Source organism: Ovis canadensis, chromosome 20 (genome assembly GCF_042477335.2).
Source record: "Ovis canadensis isolate MfBH-ARS-UI-01 breed Bighorn chromosome 20, ARS-UI_OviCan_v2, whole genome shotgun sequence".
Classification (NCBI taxonomy): Eukaryota; Metazoa; Chordata; class Mammalia; order Artiodactyla; family Bovidae; genus Ovis; species Ovis canadensis.
The window spans coordinates 39,980,834-40,003,659 of record NC_091264.1 but is presented as its reverse complement, the minus strand read 5'-3'; the positions used below and the strand labels follow the sequence as shown (position 1 = coordinate 40,003,659).

At 42.8% G+C, this 22,826-nt stretch overlaps 2 protein-coding genes across 6 annotated transcripts in view; both read left to right on the top strand.

Annotated features, from left to right (window-relative positions):
- CILK1 (ciliogenesis associated kinase 1) overlaps window positions 1–2,468 on the top strand; it is a 28,415-nt gene extending 25,947 nt beyond the window's left edge. For all 3 annotated transcript variants that reach the window (XR_011251233.1, XR_011251232.1, XM_069563444.1), the window contains exon 13: window positions 608–2,468. Coding sequence is in view for 1 of the 3 variants with exons in the window: in XM_069563444.1 (XP_069419545.1) it covers window positions 608–762 (155 nt within the window). In the remaining 2 variants the exon portion in view is untranslated. The remainder of the gene's footprint in view (window positions 1–607) is intronic.
- A 5,106-nt stretch (window positions 2,469–7,574) lies between these two features.
- On the top strand, window positions 7,575–21,511 carry LOC138425488 (glutathione S-transferase A4). Of its 3 annotated transcripts, none has more exons than XM_069563437.1 (7): window positions 7,575–7,958; window positions 8,917–9,022; window positions 14,610–14,661; window positions 16,169–16,301; window positions 17,149–17,290; window positions 19,270–19,401; window positions 20,908–21,511. In XM_069563437.1, the coding sequence occupies exons 2-7, from the start codon at window positions 8,936–8,938 to the stop codon at window positions 21,028–21,030; spliced, it is 669 nt and encodes a 222-aa protein (XP_069419538.1). In that variant the 5' UTR covers window positions 7,575–7,958; window positions 8,917–8,935; the 3' UTR covers window positions 21,031–21,511. The 3 variants fall into 3 exon arrangements, with proteins under 3 accessions (XP_069419538.1, XP_069419537.1, XP_069419539.1); XM_069563436.1 differs by having other exon boundaries at window positions 7,935–8,256; XM_069563438.1 differs by having other exon boundaries at window positions 7,942–8,256; window positions 8,430–9,022.
- The last annotated feature ends 1,315 nt before the right edge of the window (window positions 21,512–22,826 follow it).

The following is a 22,826-nucleotide window of genomic DNA, read 5'->3' as shown; positions in this document are numbered from 1 at the left end:
AATAAGATGCTCCACAGTGCTAAGGGGAAAAGAAAGAGGGGAGCAGGGAGCACGGGGCAGGAGTGTAGGGTGCAGACGGGCATTTTACACAGGGCGGCCGAGGGAGACCTCACTGCAGAGGAGCCATTGGGTAAAGATCGACAGGAGGTGAACAAGCAAACTCTGTATTTTGGGCTGTTAGTGCATGGGCCTGCAGGCAGAACGGGCCTGGCAGATGCAAGGAAATGGCAACCCACTTACAGTATTCTTGCCTGGAAAATTCCTTGGGCAGAGGAGCCTGAGGGTCTGCAGTCCAAGGGTTTGCAAGAGTTGGACACAACTCAGCGACTAAACCACCACAAATTCCATGAGAGAGGGGCCTGGGGAGCTACTGTCCATTGAGCTGCAAAGAGCTGGACATGACTGTGCAACTGAGCACACGCAGGAATGACACTGGTGTTTCTGGCCTGACTGCTATAGGACGAGGTTGCCCTTAATTGGGAGGGCCAACTCCAAGAACGTGGCTTCTCTTGAGCTCTGCTCTTCTGATATTTATGTCACTGAGATGCTCTTTGCTATACTTTATGTGGACCCAATCAATCAGACCCACCTTTCTCTTTCCCTACAGGCTATTCTTCCTTGAAGGCTGTGAGACCTCACCCTGGGCGACCATTTTTCCACACCCAGCCTAGAAGCACTCCTGGGTTGCTGCCCCGGCCTCCAGCCGCCCAGCCTGTACATGGCAGGACGGACTGGATTGCTAAGTACGCGTCTCGGCGATGACTGTCACGAAACCTTTTGTAGGGAACAGTAGGACCCTGTCCCTTGGCCAGCTGGTATTCCACCTGCAAGAGACTTTCAGTTGGTGGAAAAACAAACACTTTATAGTTATTCTTCTGAACTGAGACATTTCAATATTCTTTTTTAAAGTTTTTTTTTTAATATTGATTTGAATGCAGTACTTTTTTTTTGTACAAAGTTATTTTATTCTAAAACTGGGTCCCATTATTTTCTTAAACAGCAGCATTTTGTATATATGGATTATGTTTTAGCATTTTATACAGTCAACTTTGTAAGGAACTTTTTAAAGATTAATTGATTTTCCTTTGGGGTTCCAGATAATATTTTATACAGATTTTTAAAAATATAATAATATTGATGCAGTATTGCAACAGGGGTGCAATTTACAGCTACGCGATAAAGGGTTATTTCCTCAACGTGTGTGGATATTTGTGAAGTGGTTAAATTTTAAATGTGGCATATTCGGTACTTTAAGCTTTTCTGGACTGACGTCAGTGCTAGAAAACTGACCATCTGCCGTTTCTCAATACCGTGTTATTGGTTTGACTTTTTAATACCGCCGTGATGTTCTGAAAGTACTATTACATAATTCACTTTGTTTTCTTTTTACTCCCCAGATGAAAGAACTCTAAGTAAATATTTTTAGAAATGTTTACAACACGTTTTTTGGTGGCTGGTGATAATCCAGCTGAAACCAAGCTATGCCATCACATTCTATTTTCTTCCATTTTTGAAGTCACTTTCTATAAGTACCCATAAAAGGGAAGCTTTTGAAGCCAAAAGGTTCTCCACATAAAGGTTAACACAGTGACTTAAACTTACATCCCTGCCAAGATGCATGACCCAAAAGTAAAGTTTCAAAGTAGCACAACCCTTAGAATGTTGCATTTAGCTCAGTTCTCCAGGCCTGGCCAGAGATAGACGATGAATAATCATTGTCTGCCCTCTGGTCCAATTATCAGGGCAATTTGGGGAGCAAGAAAAAATAGATGGCAGAGGTCCCACTGGTCTGTGAAGCCACAGTTACCATATGTCAAGTGTCCATCACGTGCCACATTTAAAGAACTCTAAACCCTTGTGTAGTTTCTTTCAACAGTGAGAACTCCATTGGGCAGAGGCTGTTCCATTGAGAGGAATGTTTACAGCAATTTTGAAAATGACAAAGCTAGTTTGGAGACAGAAAAAGGAAGTCCACTCTGATCCACCTCTGTCAGGCACACTCGCCTCCACTCGTGATTATCCGAAAGACAAGAAAGAAGGTCACAGCCAGTGAATGTGACATCATCTCTAGAGTGCATAGACTCACTTTCTCCCAGGGCTCAAGTCACTTTTGTTTGGTTCTAGGATATAGCAAGTGGAGTCAATGAAATTGTCATTTTTGTAAGTTAAAATGTTAGGTGAAAATGAATATTGGTACTTTGATAGGGTTCAGCCTAATAAGTGGGTAAATTTTTGTGTTGATGTATTAATAATATGTTGCAGCCCATGGTTCCCAAAGGGCCCTCACCTAAAATCAGGAAGCAATTTGTGTTTTCAAGAATCTGACTCAAAAAGGTACTTGACCAAGCACCATGATTGCTGGGGGCATGCGAAAAGCAAATGATGGATGTGGATTTGAGAGGTCATATTTTCCTGTTAACAAACTGGCAGCAAAGCTTCAGGAAATAAATATGTATATGTAAGCACAACTTGAAGCTGAATTTATTTCTGTATTATATTCTCATTATCTCAATCAACAGAGAATGTGTTTTCAGAGATGAGTCCTTTACTATGCGGTTACTATTTATTTCCCCTTTCTGTATTAGGAATAAAAAGTAAATTAATCTGAAAGCTTACCCACCTTGCTAGAAAGCTGGTTAAAAATCGTAAATACCCTCTAGAGAACCAGATGGATTATGAATGCCATATTCTTGGTCCTCTAGCTTATGTTAAGGTCATTACATTTTAATTGAAAAACCTACTTACCTGGTTACTATACATTATAGAATTGGTTTTCTATTACTTTTGTAGGGCCTCAATGCAGAAAATATTTCTCTTTTCATCCTCTTCCTCTTTCCTTTGTTTATCAGCAGACAATTTCCCTTATTCATTTGAAAGTCAAGAAGCTGACACTGCATTGAGTAAACTAGAAGGCTGAGAAACAACAAGGTCAGTTCTAAAGAACTAGCAAAATCCTCTGAAGTTCTCTTTGATTCTCACCCTGAAATGGGTAAAGGATGCATTGAGCATACAAGCTGTTTACTATAGAAAGGGAAAAGTCACCAATACTTTGTTAAGTAAAAAGAAAATATTGCCTGTTGCCTGTATTTTTAGTTATTATAAGATTATAAAATCTACTACAAGACACCAAGAGGAATGATAAGTTTAACTATAGCTATCCACGACTGTACCTCATGTCAGGCATAAAGTTTTATGGGACGTCAGGAGATGGTATAGTGCCCAAGGGTTCAGTGACAGTGGTTATGCCAAAGGGTACGTGTGTGAACTGCAGGGAAAGTTGCATGAGCTAAAAGCTATTCTTCATGTGATTGTTCATTTCACAGTAAGCTGCCGTTAATTACTAAGCCCCTCACCCAGCTCATATATGATTTAAATAGGAAGAAAACCGATTTTCTCAAGCAGTTTCTTACAGATCTCTTGCTTCAAGGACCATAAACATCTAGTAAATGGATGCTGTGTCATGTTCTGGAATGATAAAAAAACACTTGACTCCAGACAAGCGATGTAAAACAGAATTGTTTTTAAGTACAAATCACCAGAACTGTTGGAGTTCACAGGTACCATGTTTTCTTACGAAGTGGCATCAAGCCATTGTTTTGTGCCATTTAGGAGAGAAAAAGAATACAGGCTGTATGTTTTAGCTCAGTGTGTGATCCAAAGCAATATGTTTATAAGAAAATGTTTGATGTACTAATTATTTTCTATCATTTAAAGCATACTGTAGCAACTTGTTTAAGATATGTGGTTAATTTTTAGAATTATTTTTACAATTTCCAACCAAAGTACTGTATTTTATATAATTTATTGTGAGGACCTTCTCATGGAAACCAACAGAAGACAAACTGGGGGGCAAATATCACATTAATCTGTATTATCAGTTTCTTACAGACACTGCTAGTGTGAATTTTAAATGGCCTGACTAGTCTTCTGAAATGTCTTCTGGACATTTCAGTACTGACAGCAATTTCGTCACTTGACTTGATTACAAGGGAGCAACTAAGAATATATTTAATTATAAAGCAAATATTCATAATGATGAGAAGATAGGAGGACCGAAAACTATTTACTCAAGCCCCTTCTGAAATAAAATGTTCCTTTTTGAATAGTTTGTCCTAAGGTGTTTAAAGACGTTAACTTTACTTAAGGAAAATTCTGCTCCAAATAAAGTTACAGTTTAAGAAAAATTGATTTCAGTGTTCTGTTTTTCTTGTTATGTTCTTCCATGAAACAATAACAGTACTATTTCCTAATTTGAAATTTTCATATTTTATAACTTCTTAACACCTATTAGAGTGTTTACTGCTATGAAATTGGTAGCATATACTTAGACCAGCAGTAGGAAGCCATATTTTGCAATGTGGAGACTATTTAAATTTAGCTTTTAGCAGATTAGGTGACTAGGAATATTTTAACAAAACAAAAAGCACATCAAAACAATTGCTTGTTACTGATTTCATCATGATAAATACCTACCTTGTATTTTTCTAGTTTTCACAATACACTCACATGTACAATATAAACATGTACAGTATATACCTTCAAAAGAAGCTCATATCTTCATGAATGCCATACAGGATTCCACAGGAAATTCATTTACCAAACATTCTTTGAGTCCTTGAAAGAATTTTGAGGGAAAATGATTTACCAATCAACCTTGTATTGGTGAATCCATAGATGTGCCCTAGCCTATCAGAACACCCCCAACCTCAGTGTATCATCACCCCATTTGTCTAGTGACCCCCCGTCTCCCCTCAGCCCTCCCTCCACCTTTTCAGATGCCCCATAGATTTAAGCTCTCAGTCATCCTGCTGTCAAAGCCTGCTGTTAGAACAGCTGAGACTGAATTTAAACCATTGTGACTCTTTCTATCGTTTACTTACAAAAGCTCCTCTTAAACTGATTTTTAAAGCTTTTGATTTTTGTTAAGGCAATGTTACCTGCTACTGGGGGGAAGGGTCAAAGGCTGAGACAAGTTCCCATGGCCTCTGAATATAAATATATATATCCAGTAGGTAGAAAGACACCATGAATAAGACTGTCCCAGGTTGAGAACAACTCCAAGGGTCTCCAAGAACAGAATAATTTCAGGGGCTTCCATGGAGCAAAATGACCTAAGGGTACTTTCATAGAATGGCAGAATTATAACAGGATTTTTTTTTTTTTCTCCACAAGACTGTTTAATGAGAGTCTTATGACACTGCCTTAGTTTCTCTTTCAGGTAAACAAGATTGCTAGGATGATGTAACCTCTAATTTATTAGGTTGGACGTATAAGTGTCCTTTTTCTTTTTTTTTTTGGTTAGAAGAAAATAGTAAAATACCAGCAATTTGATACGGTTCAACCAATTAGAAGAAGCAAATAGATATAGAGGTTTAACTGATCAACAAAGTTGATAATAGTGGTTTTCCTGTATAGTTCAATGAAAGTGAATCTTTGCAGAAAGGTGAGCAGGAAAAAACTGATAAAGATCACCACCTCCAGCAGGTCTGAAAAATATGGCTTGCCTACCTATGTCAAACTGAGTAATGTCTGTGTTGTCAGAATTAGAAACATGAAATTGAATATATACTATTATCCCTGTGTGAAAATGACTTCCAGTTCTAGGGGTGCCCAGCTGTTCTTATTTGCTTTTCTTCTTATTTACATACTTTTTCTGGATACTTTCTTTTACTGCCAGATTAATCCATCTCAGTCCTCTCTTCTGAGTTGTCACTGGCCTCTTTCTTTAAATGTAAAAAACAAGGAATTTTATTTTTTTAGTTACAGTATAGTTGATTCACAGTGTTAATTTCTGCTATACAGCAAAGTGCTTCAGTTATACATAATTCTTATTTACTATTCTTTTCCCTTATGGTTTATCACACGATATTGAATATAGTTCTCTGTGCTGTACAATAGGACCTCGTTGTTTATCCATTCTATATGTAATAGCTTATATCTGCTAACCCTAACCTCCCGCTGGCCTTTCAACTGTCTAGTGACATTTACAAGTGTGTGGCTTGTGAGAATAAAAGACAAACCCATTCATTATTATGCCCTCCAAAGCTTTATGGAGCTAGAAACCAAAGCATCATTCATTGTTTCTTTCCACAAGTGTTCTCTGAATGTCTTCTCTGCCCTAAGCATTATTCTAGGATCAGGGTATACAAAGGTACATTTTAAGAAATATGAAAACCCTCTAACCTGTTGGAATTTACATTCTATCAAAATTCCAGATAGATAACAAGATAAATATATAGTATATTATATGACAATAAATGTTACGAAAAGTAAACAAGAAGGATGGAAAAGAAAGCGTGTGTGCTTAGGGAGAGGGCATCAGTTTAGACTTCTCTTCCTCCCATCCACCCCCTTAATATCTTACCTTTCCTTACCTATCTTCTAATTTATGATGCTACTGTAATACACACGGATATTTCCAGGTTTCTCTTTCACCACCCTGAACAGTCTCAATTCACTCTCCCTGTTTTTGCCAGAGAAATCTACAGAAAATGAATCTGATCTTGTCAGTTGCTGTAATTGATCAGCAGCACAGGCTTCTCAAGCCAGGTATTTTCAAGAACCCCTCCTGGGTGAAAACAATAATCAACATTTATAGTTTGCGAAGGCAATGGCAGCCCACTCCAGTACTCTTGCCTGGAAAATCCCGTGGACGGAGGAGGAGCCTGGTAGGCTTCAGTCCATGGGGTCGCTGAGGGTCGGACACGACTGAGCGACTTCACTCTCACTTTTCACTTTCATGCATTGGAGACGGAAATGGCAACCCACTCCAGTGTTCTTGCCTGGAGAATCCCAGGGACAGGGGAGCCTGGTGGGCTGCCGTTTATGGGGTCGCACAGAGTCGGACACAACTGGAGCAACTTAGCAGCAGCAGCAGTATAGTCTGCGAAATAGGAGAGGCTGCCTCAGGAAACAAGAAATAGTCCTTTTGGAGGCATATATTTTTAACCTTAAAATTTGTGTGAATTTTTCTATAATAATTTTGATAGTCTTAAAATATTTTTTAAAGTTCCAGCTTAATTACCACCCAGATTATAGTTTTCGCCCCACTGACACCCCTATCCCAAGGCCCGCACTTCCTAGCCTAGCAGTTTTGTCGAAAGTGTAGGAAATGAAGAGACTCAAGAAGATTCACTGAGTCAAGGAAGAGAAGATACATATAAATTAAAAATACATGAGGAATAAAATATATACAAGTATGTGTGTATACAATGTATAATAGATTATAATAAAAATTGTAGAATTGTCAAAAGAAAGGCAGACTGCCACGTGCAGCGCCTCATTTGGATGTGTCTGGAGTCTTGGAAGCTTGACTACCCTACGTTCTCCTACAAATGGACCTTGAGAGCTTGTTTGGAGGTTCTAGCAGGGGAGCGCAGCTACTCGTATACCCTTGACCGAAGACCGGTCCTCCTCTATCGGGGATGGTCGTCCTCTTCGACCGAGCGCGCAGCTTCGGGAGGGACGCACATGGAGCGGTGAGGGAGGAAGGGGACACCCGCCTAGCCAGCCAGATCAGCCGAATCAACCCTGGCGATCAATGGGGTGACAGATGTCGCAACCAGATCGCCCTCACATCCGAGAGACTGAGGTAGTGCACGCAGTATATAAACTACAAGAAATTTCGATCTTTATGCATATGTCGACTTTCTTCTTGCTTTCTAAATGCTGGATCTCTAAGTTATATCTTAAACTAAGGTTCAAACCTAACTAACACTTAAAAATTATTCCCTTAAATTGCAAAACTTGCTATTAAAAAGGGCTTGATTTGGAGTTGTTTGCGTATTATCCAGCATGCCTTGCAGATGGGTGGAGCATGCTAAATATTGCCGTCTCTATTGGTGAAATATTCTGGAGCCTCGCCTACCGAGGGCGCCTCGGACCGCCCACTGGTCCCCGGGCTGCAGACCGCTCGCTGGGCGGCTTTGTGCGGTTCTGGTCACTCCAAGTGGAGCCAGGTCTGTCTCCCTCTTGTCACTCCCACCTCCCCTTCCCCCCTCTTCTTGTTTCTCCCGGCTCCGAGTCTCTCACGCTCCTTCCCCATCCTGGAATCACCCCTGCATTCATCCTATCTCTGTCTCCCTCCTGCGGCCCTGTCCCTGTTGGGGCAGACAGGAACCCCCTGGGTTGGGGTTGGGGTTGGGGGTCTTGCTTGGTCGGCGTGCGTATCCTTATTAACCCGCCCTGTGCAGTTCAGAGCCCTGGGTGGAAGGCTCTGATGGTCTCCCAGCGCGGACTGAGCGGCCGCGCGGAGCGGTAAGAGCCTGTCTCCGGTGCCGAGCGGTGGCCTGGGCGCAACAAGGGCCTGGGGGCTTCTGTCCAGGCGGGGCGGGGGTGTGCAGGGCCCGGGGCCACCACCTCGGGCCTGCCCGCAGACGCACGTCTTGCAGACAATAGTAATAATTGACCCCTCCTTCTGTTGCTGTGAGGCTCGAATCTGATGCGTGTGAAAGTGAATTCTTGCAGAGGTTCCATGGGTGTGGACGTCTCCTCCGCGGTCCTTGGTCTGGCCTGTACAGGCTGAATTTGGGAAATCTCAGATTTTCAAGGTCAAAGTATATGATGTTCTGATTCTGTGAAGTCCTGTGCTGCTAGCCCAAATGTCTTTAACAGGAAATAGCCCCCCGCTTTCCATGATCCAGAATAATAAATCATAAAGCTATGAAACTATTTGAAAGGCAAATGTGGTGGTTGTTTTTTAAGGTTTTAAAATGGTGGTCTGTTTTTACTGATTGAGGGAAAACGCAGTTTAAAAACAAAAAACAAAACCCCCACAAAATCCCTCCTCCCCCAACCCCCACAGAACCCCCCCCCAGTTTGTCAAAACCCTGAATATTCAGTTAGCTCCTGAATACTGGGCTGAGAACGTGAAATTGGGGCTGTTCTTTTGCGAGGAGTGCTGCGTTTGTATTTCAGAAAACCTGAAAAGGCCGTGATGGCCACGAAACCCAAGCTCCACTATCCCAACGGACGAGGCCGGATGGAATCTGTGCGATGGGTGTTAGCTGCTGCCGGAGTCGAGGTACCCTAGCTATACTGGTGTTTCTGCACAGATTTGCCTTATAATGTTGAGCTCTGTCCTCTCCCAGTAATATTACAGACCTGCTTCAGTGAGTCAGAAGAGTCCTTCCTCTCAAGAATTTTTCTTTTTCTAAATGGAGTGTAGTTGATGAAATTCTGTTTTACTTTCGCCTTAATCATTTGCTTCTGACCTAGCACCAATAAATATTTATAATGAGGAAAACAGGCATGAACCTGCAATTTGCCAGTTACACCCAGAACTTGGTGACCATAAAATCTCTAGGTTTAGGTTTGTTTCCTATTTACTTGAGTGGCTTCAGGCTTGAAGCCCCTGCATGCCCCTATGCTTTGGCCCACAGTGGTTTTGGTCTTGTTTTTGCTCCCTTCTTGGAGCTGCTTCTTGATAGAAACATAAAACAGGTATTAGTAGTCACGATTTGGGTGCGTGTCTGTGGTTGTGCCTGGGGCCCTTTGTGGAAGTAACTGCTTGTTGAATGCCCCTCATTCTGAATTTGATGGATTTGCTCTCATTTTAACCTGTTTCCCTCTTCTCTGTTTCCTGTAAACTACTAATTGGATCCAGAAGTCTGATCAAATCCAGGCTCCTTTTCCTCCTTCTGTCTCTTTTTTTATTTCCTTGCCAGACTGCAGCAAAGGTGGTAGTATGGACATATTTCTCTTATGCGACATCACAGGCACGTGACGTCAGCCTGTCTCATTTTCAGCATTGCTGAATGTGATCATTGTGTTTCTGTGACATCAGCCTGTCTCATTTTCAGCGTTGCTGAGGGTGATCATTGTGTTTCCGTGACATCAGCCTGTTCCCACAGTATGAAGTTTTCCTCTGTTACCTTTTCAGCGACTGTCTTTGCAGCCTTGATCATCACCGTTGTTAGGGGTTACAAAACGGTGATTTTTCTATTTCTGTTATTTCACCTAAGTTTACCTGTGATTCTCTTATAAAGAGTATTTGTTCACTGGTTATGTTCTTAGTTACTTTGAAGCACATTACAGTTCACTTAAGAAAAGCAGGATAAATGCTTGATTCTTTCTCTCTGTCAATTTTCAGAATAATGAGTCATTACCCTACCAACCTCCAAAGGTGATAAATGAAGATAGTTGGGTTTGGGGTTTTGTTTTTTATTTGTTGGTTTGGTTAGGCTTTGCTTTCCTTGCTTGTCATTATATTTCACCACACAGCATTTTACAGTTTTCTAAGTTAGTTGATACCATTTTTATATACAGATTCTGATTTCTGACTTGAGAAGTTGGAAGGTCTGATGCTCCTGGGGCCTCATTTTCATAGGGCAGCCGTTGCTGACTCTAAGAGGGTCAGCCCCTACAGATGGACCTTTCTAGTTTACGTAGTCTCCACCATTCCCTATGATTCAGAACACTTTCTCTAGTTGTATTAAGAAGAGAGTGCAACAGTTCTTGATCCCTTGACTTGCATCTGTTCAGCTTGTTTATGTCACCTGTCCAACCCTGTGGGCTTCTGAGCTTGCAGTTGTTGTCTTGTGTGTGTAGATACTGGAAGCCCGTGTCCGAATCCCTTCCTCCCTAGCTTCATTCTGTGCTTCCTACTCAGCTGTGGGTCAGGATTCTTGGTTACAGTCATAGCAACCCAACCCTAAGTAAGTTAAATAGAAGGGAACATGGGTCCTATGATCCACCTCCCCCGGACCAGGCAGGCAGGTAGTAAGTACTCTGGAGAGTACTTACTTAGCCCAGCGTGGGGCGTGGGTCTCAAGTCCACTCTGACCAGGTTCTCTAACCAGGAGAAAGACTGGCCTCCCTCATGAGGGCTGACCACGTGGTTTACTTAAGCAATGCCCCAGAGTTGGTACCGGGGATCCCTCCCATGTCTGTGCCCAAAGGCATTTTCAGCCACATCTGTGTTCAGTCAGATCTTCAATAGGCGGGAGAGCTGGGTGAGTTCATGATTTCCAGGGTCACAGTGTCAGGTAGAGCCTGACGTGTAAAGCACACACATCCCAGTAACCAGGTGTCTCACACCTGCTGAGAGGCAGCCTGGCCTAATTGCAGGAGTCAGCATCTTCCAACGCATACTTGGTTTGGGTCCTCAGACCCTGCTGTGTGCTGGATGCTGCATCTTGGCTGCTTGGACCTTCATTTGCCCAAAGACCCCCCACGCCCGGTCAGATCCTCCTTGTGAAGAGGAGGAATGAACAGTGTAAAAGAGAAGACATAAAGAGACACAGATGCATAAAACAGCCCTTTGGACTCTGTGGGAGAGGGCGAGGGTGGGATGATTTGGGAGAATGGCATGGAAACATGTATAATATCATATGTGAAACGAATCGCCAGTCCAGGTTCGATGCATGATGCAGGATGCTCGGGGCTGGTGCACTGGGATGACCCAAAGAGATGGCATGGGGAGGGAGGTGGGAGGGGGGTTCAGGATGGGGAACACGTGTACACCTGTGGCGGATTCATGTTGATATATGGCAAAACCAATACAATATTGTAAAGTAATTAGCCTCCAATTAAAATAAATAAATTTATATTTAAAAAATAACAACAAAAAAAAAGAGAGAGAGAAGACATGAAGGCCACACACTCCCCATTCAGGACTTCTGGGCAGTTCGCTCGGAAGAAGAGGGTGTGTGGAGAGGGAGGGAGTGCATGACGTGGATGGGGGCACTTCTCCAGAGGATCCCCTGGGGGACCAGCACCCCGTCAGGGAACAGAGACCGCTGATTGTGTGGACAGAAACTGCACACTGTCTGTCCTTACAGCCCCGGGGCAGCCCCCAGACAGTCGCCAGCTCCTCCAAGCTCTGCCTCGTGCGCTTTTTACCTTCCTTCGTCTCTCGCCATCTCATCTCCTGTTCTGGTGCCAGTTTCTTTTTACAGACCAATAGTTTTATAAAGTTTGACACGAGAGAGTTTCTCTAGTGAGAGAGAGCATGCATTTTGTTACATGTTTCCAGGAGTCAGAAATCAGAATTGGAACCATTTGGAAGGAATTAAAAAACAGTTTTTATTGAAATATAGTTGATTTATACTATTTCAGGTGTACAGCAAAGTGATTCAGTTATATTTTTGAGATTCTTTTCCAATATAGGTTATTATAAGATAATAATAAGATAATAAGAACTACTGAATGTAGTTCTCTGCACTATACATTAGATCCTTGTTTATCTATTTTGTATATCTGCTAATACTACTATTTTGTATATCTGCTAATCCCAAATTCCTAATGTGTCCCTCCTGCACCCTCTTCCTCCACGCTGGTAACTATAAGTTTGTGTACTGTGTCTGAAAGTCTGTTTCTATTTTATAAACAGGTTCATTTGTGGCATTTTTTTTCAAGATTTCACATATAAATGATGTCATATGATATTTTTCTTTGACTTACTTCATTTAGTATGTTAATCTCTAGGTCCATCCATGTTGCTTGGAAAGGCTTGTTTTTCTTTAATGTACATTCCTGGTCTCTCCGAGCTACTGGAGGTGAATCTTTGAGGGATGGGCCTGGGGACTGGCACATACACACGGTTTCTCATGTGCTTTATACATGATCAGGGTCATAAAAGTGTGAGAGCAGTGGTGCAGTAGAAACACCTTGGCCTCACAGCTGACTGGCTGGGCGTTTGGACAAACGCCCAGAACGTTCTTACCCTGAGGCTACTGCTTCCTGGGCCCCAGATGGAGTGCCTCTAGGGGCACCAAGGCCCTCTCCTCACACAGGAGGGCTGGGAATAGGAGAAGCCATGCCTTCACCCCGTCATCTTGATGCCCATATGGTCGACTAGGTGAAGTAGAGGAAAGAATGGCCAGGTCTGTGCTACGCCTCTGTCCTTCCTGGGATGACATGGGGTGAGGGGCGGCGCAGGGCGCAGGGCGCAGGCTCGACTGGGAACCACCCATGGACTTGGGGCCTCGGTGGGCATGAGAAGGACATCAGTGTATTCGAGCGAGCTGTATATGTCACAAGAAAAGGGACTTTCCAGTGTTTCTTTTCCTCCCAAACTTTTAGTTTGGAAACTTTAAAACCTACAGAAAAGCTGTAATAGTAAAATGTATACCTTTCAACTAAACTCACCAGGTGCTAACATTTTGCTTTTTGCCTCCTTCCTTCTTCTGTCTCTGCTTTTTTAATTCTTATTCATTTGAAAGTAAGTTGCAGACATCAGCGTGTGTCTTCCTGTTAAGAAAAAAATAAAATTGTCCCCATAACTGTAATATCATTGTCACAACTAAGGAAATAACATCAGTTTTACAACATCTTATATACAATCCAAATTCAGAAGTTGCCTCTTGTGCCGCAAATGTCTATATAACTGTTAAATGTATCTCTTTAGTAGTTATAACTACCACTCCCCCATCCAAGATCTAATCAAGATTTAGACACTTGGTGGTTATGTCTCTAGTCGCTTTTCATCTAGAACAGAATCTACATTTTGTTCTTTTCTTTCATACTTGTCACTTAACAGAGAAGGAATGTGTGAAGGAGGGACTGAATCTCTTGCATGAATTTCTGCCAAGAGAAATAAAGACTCAGTAATGTGACTTGGAGGCCAAATGGCCTGGAGAATTTTCAGAGGCGGTTTACCTGGCTACAGTCGAATCCCTTGTAAATAAAGATTTGCCCTTGAGAGCAGGGCTCATGCTTTCAGTCGGGAAGTGGATGGATGTCTAGGAAGCGGGAGCCAGACAAGTGATGAAGACCACGGAGCGGGAGCCGCAAAGGCAGAAAGTCTGTCCCCCCAACTGGCTTCCAAACCTGCCCATCCTGGAGGAGCTCGAAAACAACAGTTCTGTAGGTTGGAAAGAGCGCAGACCATTTGTATACTGCAGAGTGTCGCACGTTCTGGATACGCCCCCGTTTCACCTTGCAGCTCCATCCAGGTTGAATTGGTTGGAATGCTGTTTCTGCAGTGTTGCTGTGTCTTCACTGTCACAGCAGGGACTGTGAGATGCCTCAGGGTGGCCCCAGTGGGGAACTGAGCTTGACCACTTGGGTAGGTGGGTGGTGGGATTCCCACATCTGCAGAGACATTTTTTCTTGGTCATAATAAGTAACCTGCGGGATGATGCTTTGTGTGAATATTCTATGCCCAATGACCCAACGATTTCAGCATCTTGATCCTTATCAGAGTCAGTTATTACATTATAGGGTGAAAATTGGTGATTTTCTAATTTTATTGTTAATTAGGAACAATTCTGCATTAATTAGTGCTAATTCTGGAAAAGAGAGCCTTCTTTCTTCCTTCTTTTGAACCATCATTTATGGACACAAGGATTTTTTTGGTTGATGATATTCTCATCTGTGCCTGATATCACTTGAATTGTCCCAAATGTGGCTAGGGAAGCCCTCTTAGGTAGGGTCCCACGTGTCTTTGCCTTTGACATATATCTGTTAGTCTTTGAGTACTTCCTCACTTTTTGACATAACAGAATCAACTTTTACTCCTGGGAGCCCAAGGATATTTAGAAACCAAGATATGGGTACTGAGTATGTTCTCCTGTCTGTTTTTTGGGCAGTTTAACTTGGTATTTTTGGTCCTAAAACCGTAATGACATTTCCCTTCTTTTTTTGGGGGGGTGTCTTTTTAAATTTAGTTCGATGAAGAATTTTTAGAAACAAAAGAACAGTTGCAGAAGTTGCAGGATGGTGAGTATAAAAATGTATTACTGTCGATAATGCTGATTTTTTAAAGAAACGATGTTTAAGTGGAAGGACAAAGATCCAGCTGACACTAAACGTCCAGAACAGTATCCTAAAATCAGACAAGCAAGAGGGAACATTGGCCAAAATTGCTAGAAAGTCACTTGATTTTCAGTAGTTCTATAAAAGCCAATCAAAGGGGGAGTAGTTCTTCCCTTTGTGCACTGGGCAGCCCTTCTCCATCTCTCTCTCCTCCCCGACCTTCCTCCACCTTTACCCCTCTTTCTTCCACTTCCTCATCCCGTCTCTCCTCAATTTCCACCTCCTACATATTACCTGAGGCATCTGCTTGAAGTGTGCAGATAAAAGTCCCCGTTTACACTGGGCTGCTTTCTCAAGTAAGTACCAAACAGATGAGACAGCAGTGAAAGGCCTGCCTTTAACTCCTGGTCACACCCTGACCCCTGTAAGCAGCCTCCTTCCTTGCCATCAGCAGGGTCCTGAGGCCCAACTCAAGGATCCCTGGAGAGGGACCAGCTCGGCAGTGCTGTGATGTCTCCATCATGAGTGACACTGCGCATGTGCTGAGTATTCATCTGCCCTCAACCCGCCTCCAGCCCTCCAGGACTGGGCTGTGTGCTATACTTGTGACTGTTCCTGGGGTTTGCTGTAGGTAAAGTGTTTGAGACAGTCTTCTTGAAGAAAGTAAGGGGTGACTTTTTGACCAGTGACTGCATATTTGGCAGTAGGTGGGCTGTGGCAGTGGATGCCTATACGTTAGTATCATAGACATTCTACACGGATGGGTTGTTTTGTTTTGCACTGGCCATTGCAGGAGCCGCCAGCCACATGTGACTCCTGAGCATTTGTGCCCATGGGGATGAAGGAAGTGACTTGTAGATGTTTCATAAGTTTTAGGGCTTTGCTGGTGACTCAGTGGTTAAGACTCTGCACTTCCACTGCAGTGGGGCTTGGAATCAATCCCCACTCAGGGAACTAAGATTCTGCATGCCCCATGGCACAGGCACAGTCAAAAAAATATTTAAAATTTTTAATTGATGTAGAGTTCCCTGGTTGCTCAGTGGTTAGGATTCTAGGCTTTCACTGTTGTGGGCCCAGGCTCAATCCCTAATCAGAGAACTAAGATCCTGCAAGCTGCATGCCTCAGCCACACACAAAAAATAAATAAAAAGTTCAATTTAAATTTAGGCTTAACTATACGCATGTCACTACTGGCTACTGTATTGGCCAGCACAGCTCTGTAAAGAGATGTCTTCACTGTGTTACCCCTCAACCTTTACATTGAGACTAAGTGTTTTTCTTGGGGTGAAAATTGAAAGCTTTATGTCCATGCTAGTTTTAAGTCTTGTTTTATGGCTAAATCAGCACCCCTGAATGAAGTTGGGGGAGCTTTACACTATTTCTTAAGGCTGTGGCCCCATTTAGGAGAGCATTTTTCGAGGGATGGGGGAAAGGGGAGAGAGCACTTCTAACTCCGGGCTTCTGTTCCCAGGTAACCACCTGCTGTTTCAGCAAGTGCCAATGGTTGAAATTGACGGGATGAAGCTGGTGCAGACCCGGAGCATCCTCCACTACATCGCAGACAAGCACCATCTCTTCGGCAAAGACCTCAAGGAGAGAACCCTGTACTGTGGCTCCTCCGGAGTGTTCTCAATTGTACCTCTACCAATGCTTAGCTCATTAGCCATCCTCCACAGCCCCCTGGTCCACCGCATGGCCTATATCGTTAGTGCAAACAGGGAACAAACCTCCAGAAAGGTCATCAAGACCACTTGGAAAGTCAGTACAGAGAGTCTGAGTAAAATGAGAGCAAAGGATTGAGTTCGGATATTAGAGATTGTGTCTGGGGTGTGGTGCAGGTTTCAACATCCTTAAATGCTTTGATATTATGTTTTTTTTTACCATTCTTGCAAATCTAGTATCACTGAGTGTTAGGAATCGGAAGCTGTTGTGACATTCAAGGCCCAGAATACTGCGCACTGGCTTATAATTTGAACTCAGAGCCTGGTCTTTATACCTCCTGGATCATGCCCCTGGGCAAAGTGTTAGGCTCCAGTGTCCTGATGGGGTTGCTAATAGTATATTCCTCATAATGCTGTAGGATTCAGTGAAATGTTAGATGTAGGGTATTTAGCACCACTCCTCGTTCACACCGAGTATTCTGTAAATGGTACCCACTATTTTTATAAATGTGAAGTTGTACACATCCTGAGCATGGGTGCTGGAGTGAGGGGCCAGGAGAAAGGACATCCATAACTCTGGTACTTCAAGATTTGTGATGGGTTTCTCTGAAGAAGTTTTCTGATTTATAACTAGAGTTGACTTTGCATCTTTGCTGTTAAGGGACAGGTGGAGATGAATGTTTCTTGATACTTAAGTAGCCCGAGCTGTAAGAGCAAAGCACTCTGGATATTTAGCTGTGCGAGCCAATGAGGGGCCACTGAGAAAATGCTTTTTGTGTGTGTTTTGAAGGATTGACATGTATGTGGAGGGGACCCTGGATCTTCTGGAACTGCTTATCATGCATCCTTTCCTCAAACCGGACGATCAGCAAAAGGAAGTGGCTAATATGGCCCAGAAGGCTATAATTAGATACTTTCCTGTGTTTGAAAAGGTAGGTGACAGCGAAGCCTGTGAAGACAGCATCACTAGACTACAAAACACCCCTCTTCTGCTCAGGCAGAGTAAAAGCTGAGCCCTGCTAGACCAGCCTCCTGGGTTCCAAAGAGCTGACAGTTGCATCAGCACAAAGCCAGCATGTCCTGGAGCCTCCCCAACTCTTCCAGAGTCTTCCGTGCTCTCTGGCAAAGATGCAGGCTCACCCCTGTGTGCACTGTCATTGCTTGCCTTTGCCAGGGGCCACCCTGTACAGGACACGCAGAAATCAGCTCCTTCATCCCTTCTTTCGTTCCATCCTACTTGGTAGTTGCATATGAAGAGAAGAACCATGGCTGTTTTATTTCTCTTCCCTTTTGTTCTCTTTTGTTGTCTTCCTTGTCTCCTTTCTGTTTTTCTGAGCTTCACCTCCTCCTCTCTTTTCCTCAACGGAGAAGGATTATTTTAAATGCCTCAGTTAAAAAACAAGAGCACGTAAAAGCCGGGAATTGGCAGATTTCCTCTGGCCATTGACGTGGAAGTAGATAAGAAGGAAGAGAGGTACTTTCTGAGCGTTTCTGTCCTTGGTTTTATGGTCTCTTGCCTGCAGGAGTTTTGTGAATGTAAATATGATGATGCAGAAATGGGCTGTGGTGAGGGAGGAACAGGTGTCTCGGATAAAGGCACTGCCAGCTTCTGTCTCCCTGTGAGTCAGACTGTGTCAGAACTCTGCCAAACATACGAGCTAAAAGTTATTACTTTCTTATTTATTTAGTTATTTATGGCTGCACTGGGTATTTGTGGCTGCACACCAGCTTTCTTGGGTTGTGGTGAATGAGGGCTACTCTCTAGGTGTAGCGTGGGGGCTTATCATCATGGTGGTTTCTCACGTTGCCGAGCAGGAGCTCTAGGGTGCGTGGGCTTCAGCAGTTGAGACACAAGGGCTCAGTTGCTCCGCAGCATGTGGAAACTTCCCAAACCAGGGATCAAACTCGTGTCCCCTTCATTAACAGGCAGATTCTTACTCACTGGTCCTGTTACCTTCTTTTTACACGTAATGAAATAGAAACACAGAGAGACTGGCATGCCTAAGGTGGGAGCCGGGACTGGAACTCTGGCCTCTGACTACAGTTCCAGACTCTATGTCTTTCTCCAGTCTGGCTCCAGTCACTCTGTTTGATTTGGAATCATCTTAGAGTCCCTCTCTCTCTCTCATACGCACACAGGCACGCACATACACATATCTGCAAAGGGGCTCTCCCCTAGTCTCCCCCTGTTCCTTGCTTCTTTCTAATTGCCATCTATTCCTATGAATCTCTGCACCTAACCCTCAGTATGGGAGTCAGGATAAATTCTCATTCTTTTAATTTTCTTGGTCTTGAAAGTGAAGTGAAAATGTTAGTCGCTCCATCGTGTTTGACTCTTAGCAACTCCACAGACTAGCCTCTGTCCATGGGATTCTCCAGACAAGAATACCGGAGTAGGCAGCCATTCCCTTCTCCAGGGGATCTTAGAAGATGTTAAAGGAAGCCTGCTTTTTTTATTTACTATTGTGTCTAGTTTACGACTGTGAGTCCTGACAGTCGTAGAAACACAGAACTGGGAAATGAGATTAGACTCCTTGGACAGGACCAGTGGCTTACTTCTTACATCCTTCCCACCATCTCCTGAATGCGTGAGGACTAATTCTTTTCTGTAAACACGTTTACAGCTGTATCCTTTTAAAGCACCAGATGCTAAGTCCAGAATTAATACTTCCTTCAGCTTTTCAGGGTCTCATTCTGTTATAAAGTAGAGACCTATGGATGCTGTCATTTCTACACCTTTTTTTTGCTGATTCTCTCTTAGGGAACTTCCTCTTAATTGATGTTATTTGTAAAAAGATAAAAGAAAAAGGCCATGGTTTCAGCTCTTCTCAGATGCTGCACCGATTCCATAGCTATATTAGTTTCCCCGTGTCGACTATTGTAACCGATATAAAACATTTATACCCTGCAGGTTTTACGGGGTCATGGACAAAGGTTTCTTGTTGGTAATCAGCTGAGTCTTGCAGACATAATTCTACTCCAGACCATTTTGGCTCTAGAAGAGAAAATTCCTAATATCCTGTCTGCCTTCCCTCACCTCCAGGTAAATAAACTAATGTTTTAGAAGATTGACCCACAACTCTTGGGCCGTCCTTCAATGTCTATTGGTTGACTGGCTCTGTATTTGTATGTGTATGTAATTTTTTTGGTTCTCATTATGGTGGTGGTGTTGTGCAGTCTCTAAGTTATGTCCAACTTTTTTGTGACCCCATAAACTGTACCCCGCCAGGTTTCTCTGTCCATGGGATTTCCCAGGCAAGAATACTGGAGTGGGTTGCTATTTCCTTTCCTTCTCCAGGGGATCTTCCAGATCCGGGGATCAAACCTGCTTCTCTTGCACTGGCAGGCAGGTTCTTTACCACCGAGCCATCGGGGAAGCTAGATTCTAGTTACTAAAATGAAGCAAAAGTACAGACTTGAAATTGGTTTTCTGGTTCCCTGGCCCTTAGAGCTGAGCAGTTTTTTACATATGAAACAAGTTGTCTCTTGATTTTGCTGCATGACTACACTCTTGGAACAAATTCCATACTAGAATTTTTGTTAATATTAGTGACATGTGTGAATACTTCTGTAAACATGCTTAATTAAGGCTGTGCTTTGTACACAGGAGACATTTGGTAAATAGTAGCTTTTTAAATAAATGACCTCTTTATTTTGAAAGATTTTATTAGAATAATTATAGACAATGGATGTTCAGTTCCCATATAATTTAGAATTTTTACCAGATCAAATGGATTTTTCCTCTCAATTACTGAAAATTGTTAAGATTTGACTCTATGAATGAAAACGGATTTTTTTTCTTCCATTGCCATTTACATGAATATCTGGTGTCTGAACCCTAGGCTACAAAAATGCAACTGGCCTTCTTCCACACATAGCTAGAAAGAGAATTCATTTGTTAATAGGAGTAAAAATGTCCAAGGAAGCTGAACCTTAAAATGTAACTTGTAATGTCTGATGAATTTTAAAAGTATTTTTATTTAAACTTTTTTCTTAAGCAATACATTTGAGATACTTCTCATGTCTTTTTTGTGCTTCTTCTTTTTCTCTTTAAGCAAGTATAATCCCATCCTAAGTATCTTTTTTATTTTGCTGTCTCTGAAAAGAGTTGACATCGTGGTGTCAATTTGCATAAAGCCTGGTTTAGATCCCAACCACTGTGGCAGAAATTGTAAATAATCATACCAACAGATCAGCCCCTCAACATATGTTGGATTATGGCTCTGTTTGGATGCCTGTAACAAATATTTATTGCAGACATTTTGATGGGCCATTTTGCAGCACCATATTTTCATAGAATGGCTCAGCCAGTAAAGAATCCACCTACAGTACAGGAGACCTGGGTTTGATACCTGGGTTGGGAAGATACCCTGGAGAAGGGAATAGCTACCCACTCCAGTATTCTGGCCTGGAGAATTCCATGGACTGTGTAGTCCATGGGATCACAAAGAGTCAGACATGACTGAGCAACTTTCAAGTTCAAGTTCAATTTTCATAGAAACAAACACCTTTGCTTTTATCCTCGAACTTTTGCGTTTTCTCTTTTCAGGAGTACACAGTGAAAATCAGTAATATCCCTACAATTAAGAAGTTCCTTGAGCCTGGCAGCAAGAAGAAGCCTCCCCCCGATGACATCTACGTGAGAACCGTGTACAACATCTTCATGCCGTAGGACAGCAGTACAGCTGTGAGTGAGCACTGCCCCCGGAGACTGCTGTGTCTGCAGTAGTGTCTTATTTGAAGCCAGGCTGCCGTGATCCAGCTCTGTCGTGGTGCTGTGTATATTGTTCCTAAGTTGGTCTTTCATGTCCTGATATCTCTTTGAGAAACATCCACCTGGTTTTTTTGTCCAGTGAGTGAGTATTACAGGACCTCTTCTGAAAAATTTTTGGAGAGGTCAGCCTTTAAGTTAGATCTGCTCTGTCTGTTCATTTCCTGGTACAAGGATAGGTGGGACCCTTGTATCGTCTGTCCTCTGAGCTCTTGTCCTCTCCTTATCCCATTCTCAACCCCCTCCAGTATCTTCCTGTTTTTAGTGTCTAATAACAATGGAGTTTTTACTAGATAGCGAGCAACTCTCCTCTGAGCTATAATAGATCTGTGGTAGTGATGAATGACTTTGATATTCACTAAAATAAAGGATTTACAAATCATTGCCCTGCTTCTAGAATTTTTAAGTTAAATTATTTGGAATATATAATGCATTCACATGGTTCAAAAATCAAAAATATACAAAAGGCTATACAAGAACTTCCCTGGTGGCCTAGTGGTTAAGAATCTGCCTACCAATGAAGGCACAGGTTTGATCCCTGGTCCTGGACCTAAAATCCCACATACCATGGAGCAACTAAGCCCACTCACCACAAGTACTGAAGCCTACATGCTCTAGAGCCCATGCTCCACAACAAGAGAAGCCACCTCAGTGAGAATCTCACACACCGCAACTAGAGAGCAGGCCCTGCTCGCTGCAGCTAGAGAAATCCCGTGCGCCGCAACAAAGACCCAGCACAGCCAAAAATAAATAAACGTATATTGTTGGAAGTGTTTCCAGCCCTGCCTCCCAGTTGTTTTCAGTTCTGCTCCCTGCAGGTAAACATCATTATCATTTGTATATCCTTCCAGTTATATTTGACATAAGTGTAAGAAAATAGGAATATATATAACTTTTATCCTGTTATTACCCAAATGGTTATTTAGAGGCTTCTAGTTTTTTCGCACTTCAGAACTAAAAGTATGACTTATTAGTACTGTTTTAAACATGTGTTGACTTGTGTCTTAAATATTAATTGAGCTCCAATTATGTGCCAGGCAGGGTGCCAGAAGGCAGAACCCTAAAACAGAGCCCTGCTTTAGAAAAAAGTCACCACGCAGTAGGCAAGATAGATACATCAATAGCAGAAGTAATTTTAGGAAAGAAAAAATTGCCACTTGAGAGTAGCTAATACTTGGAAATTTAAAAACTGGAGAAAGGCAAGTATTTGATCCATGTCTCATAAAGAAAACACACTCATTTCTTACTGCAAGAAGGATTTCTGCCCAGATGTAAAAAAACAGTCCCAAGATGACCCTTCATGCCTGTCACAATCAATGTAAGCCCCTTGGAGTTTTATTAGAGATGGTGGAGATGGTTTTCTGCCTTCACATTTTCACAATCTGAATACTCAGTCATCACTAGATACTTACGACTGCTGAAGGAGCAAGGGCTGGCAGCACGTGCATCATCGGGCAGGCCTGGGCAGCACTGGTGTCCAGGCTGATGCTCCCACCAGCCTCCTGGGAGCAAAGGAGCAAAAAGAAGAAACTGAATAGGTGTGGGGATGGGGGTGTGGAAAGAATCACCTTCTCCACATACAGGTCTGGCCTTGGCTTCGGGAAGCTGATCGCTAAGCCTTGGAGTCTCTCTTACCATTTAGTATTCGGAGATGTGCCTGATAGGAGTATCTTTGTTTGCCAGAGGCCCTGGGCCAG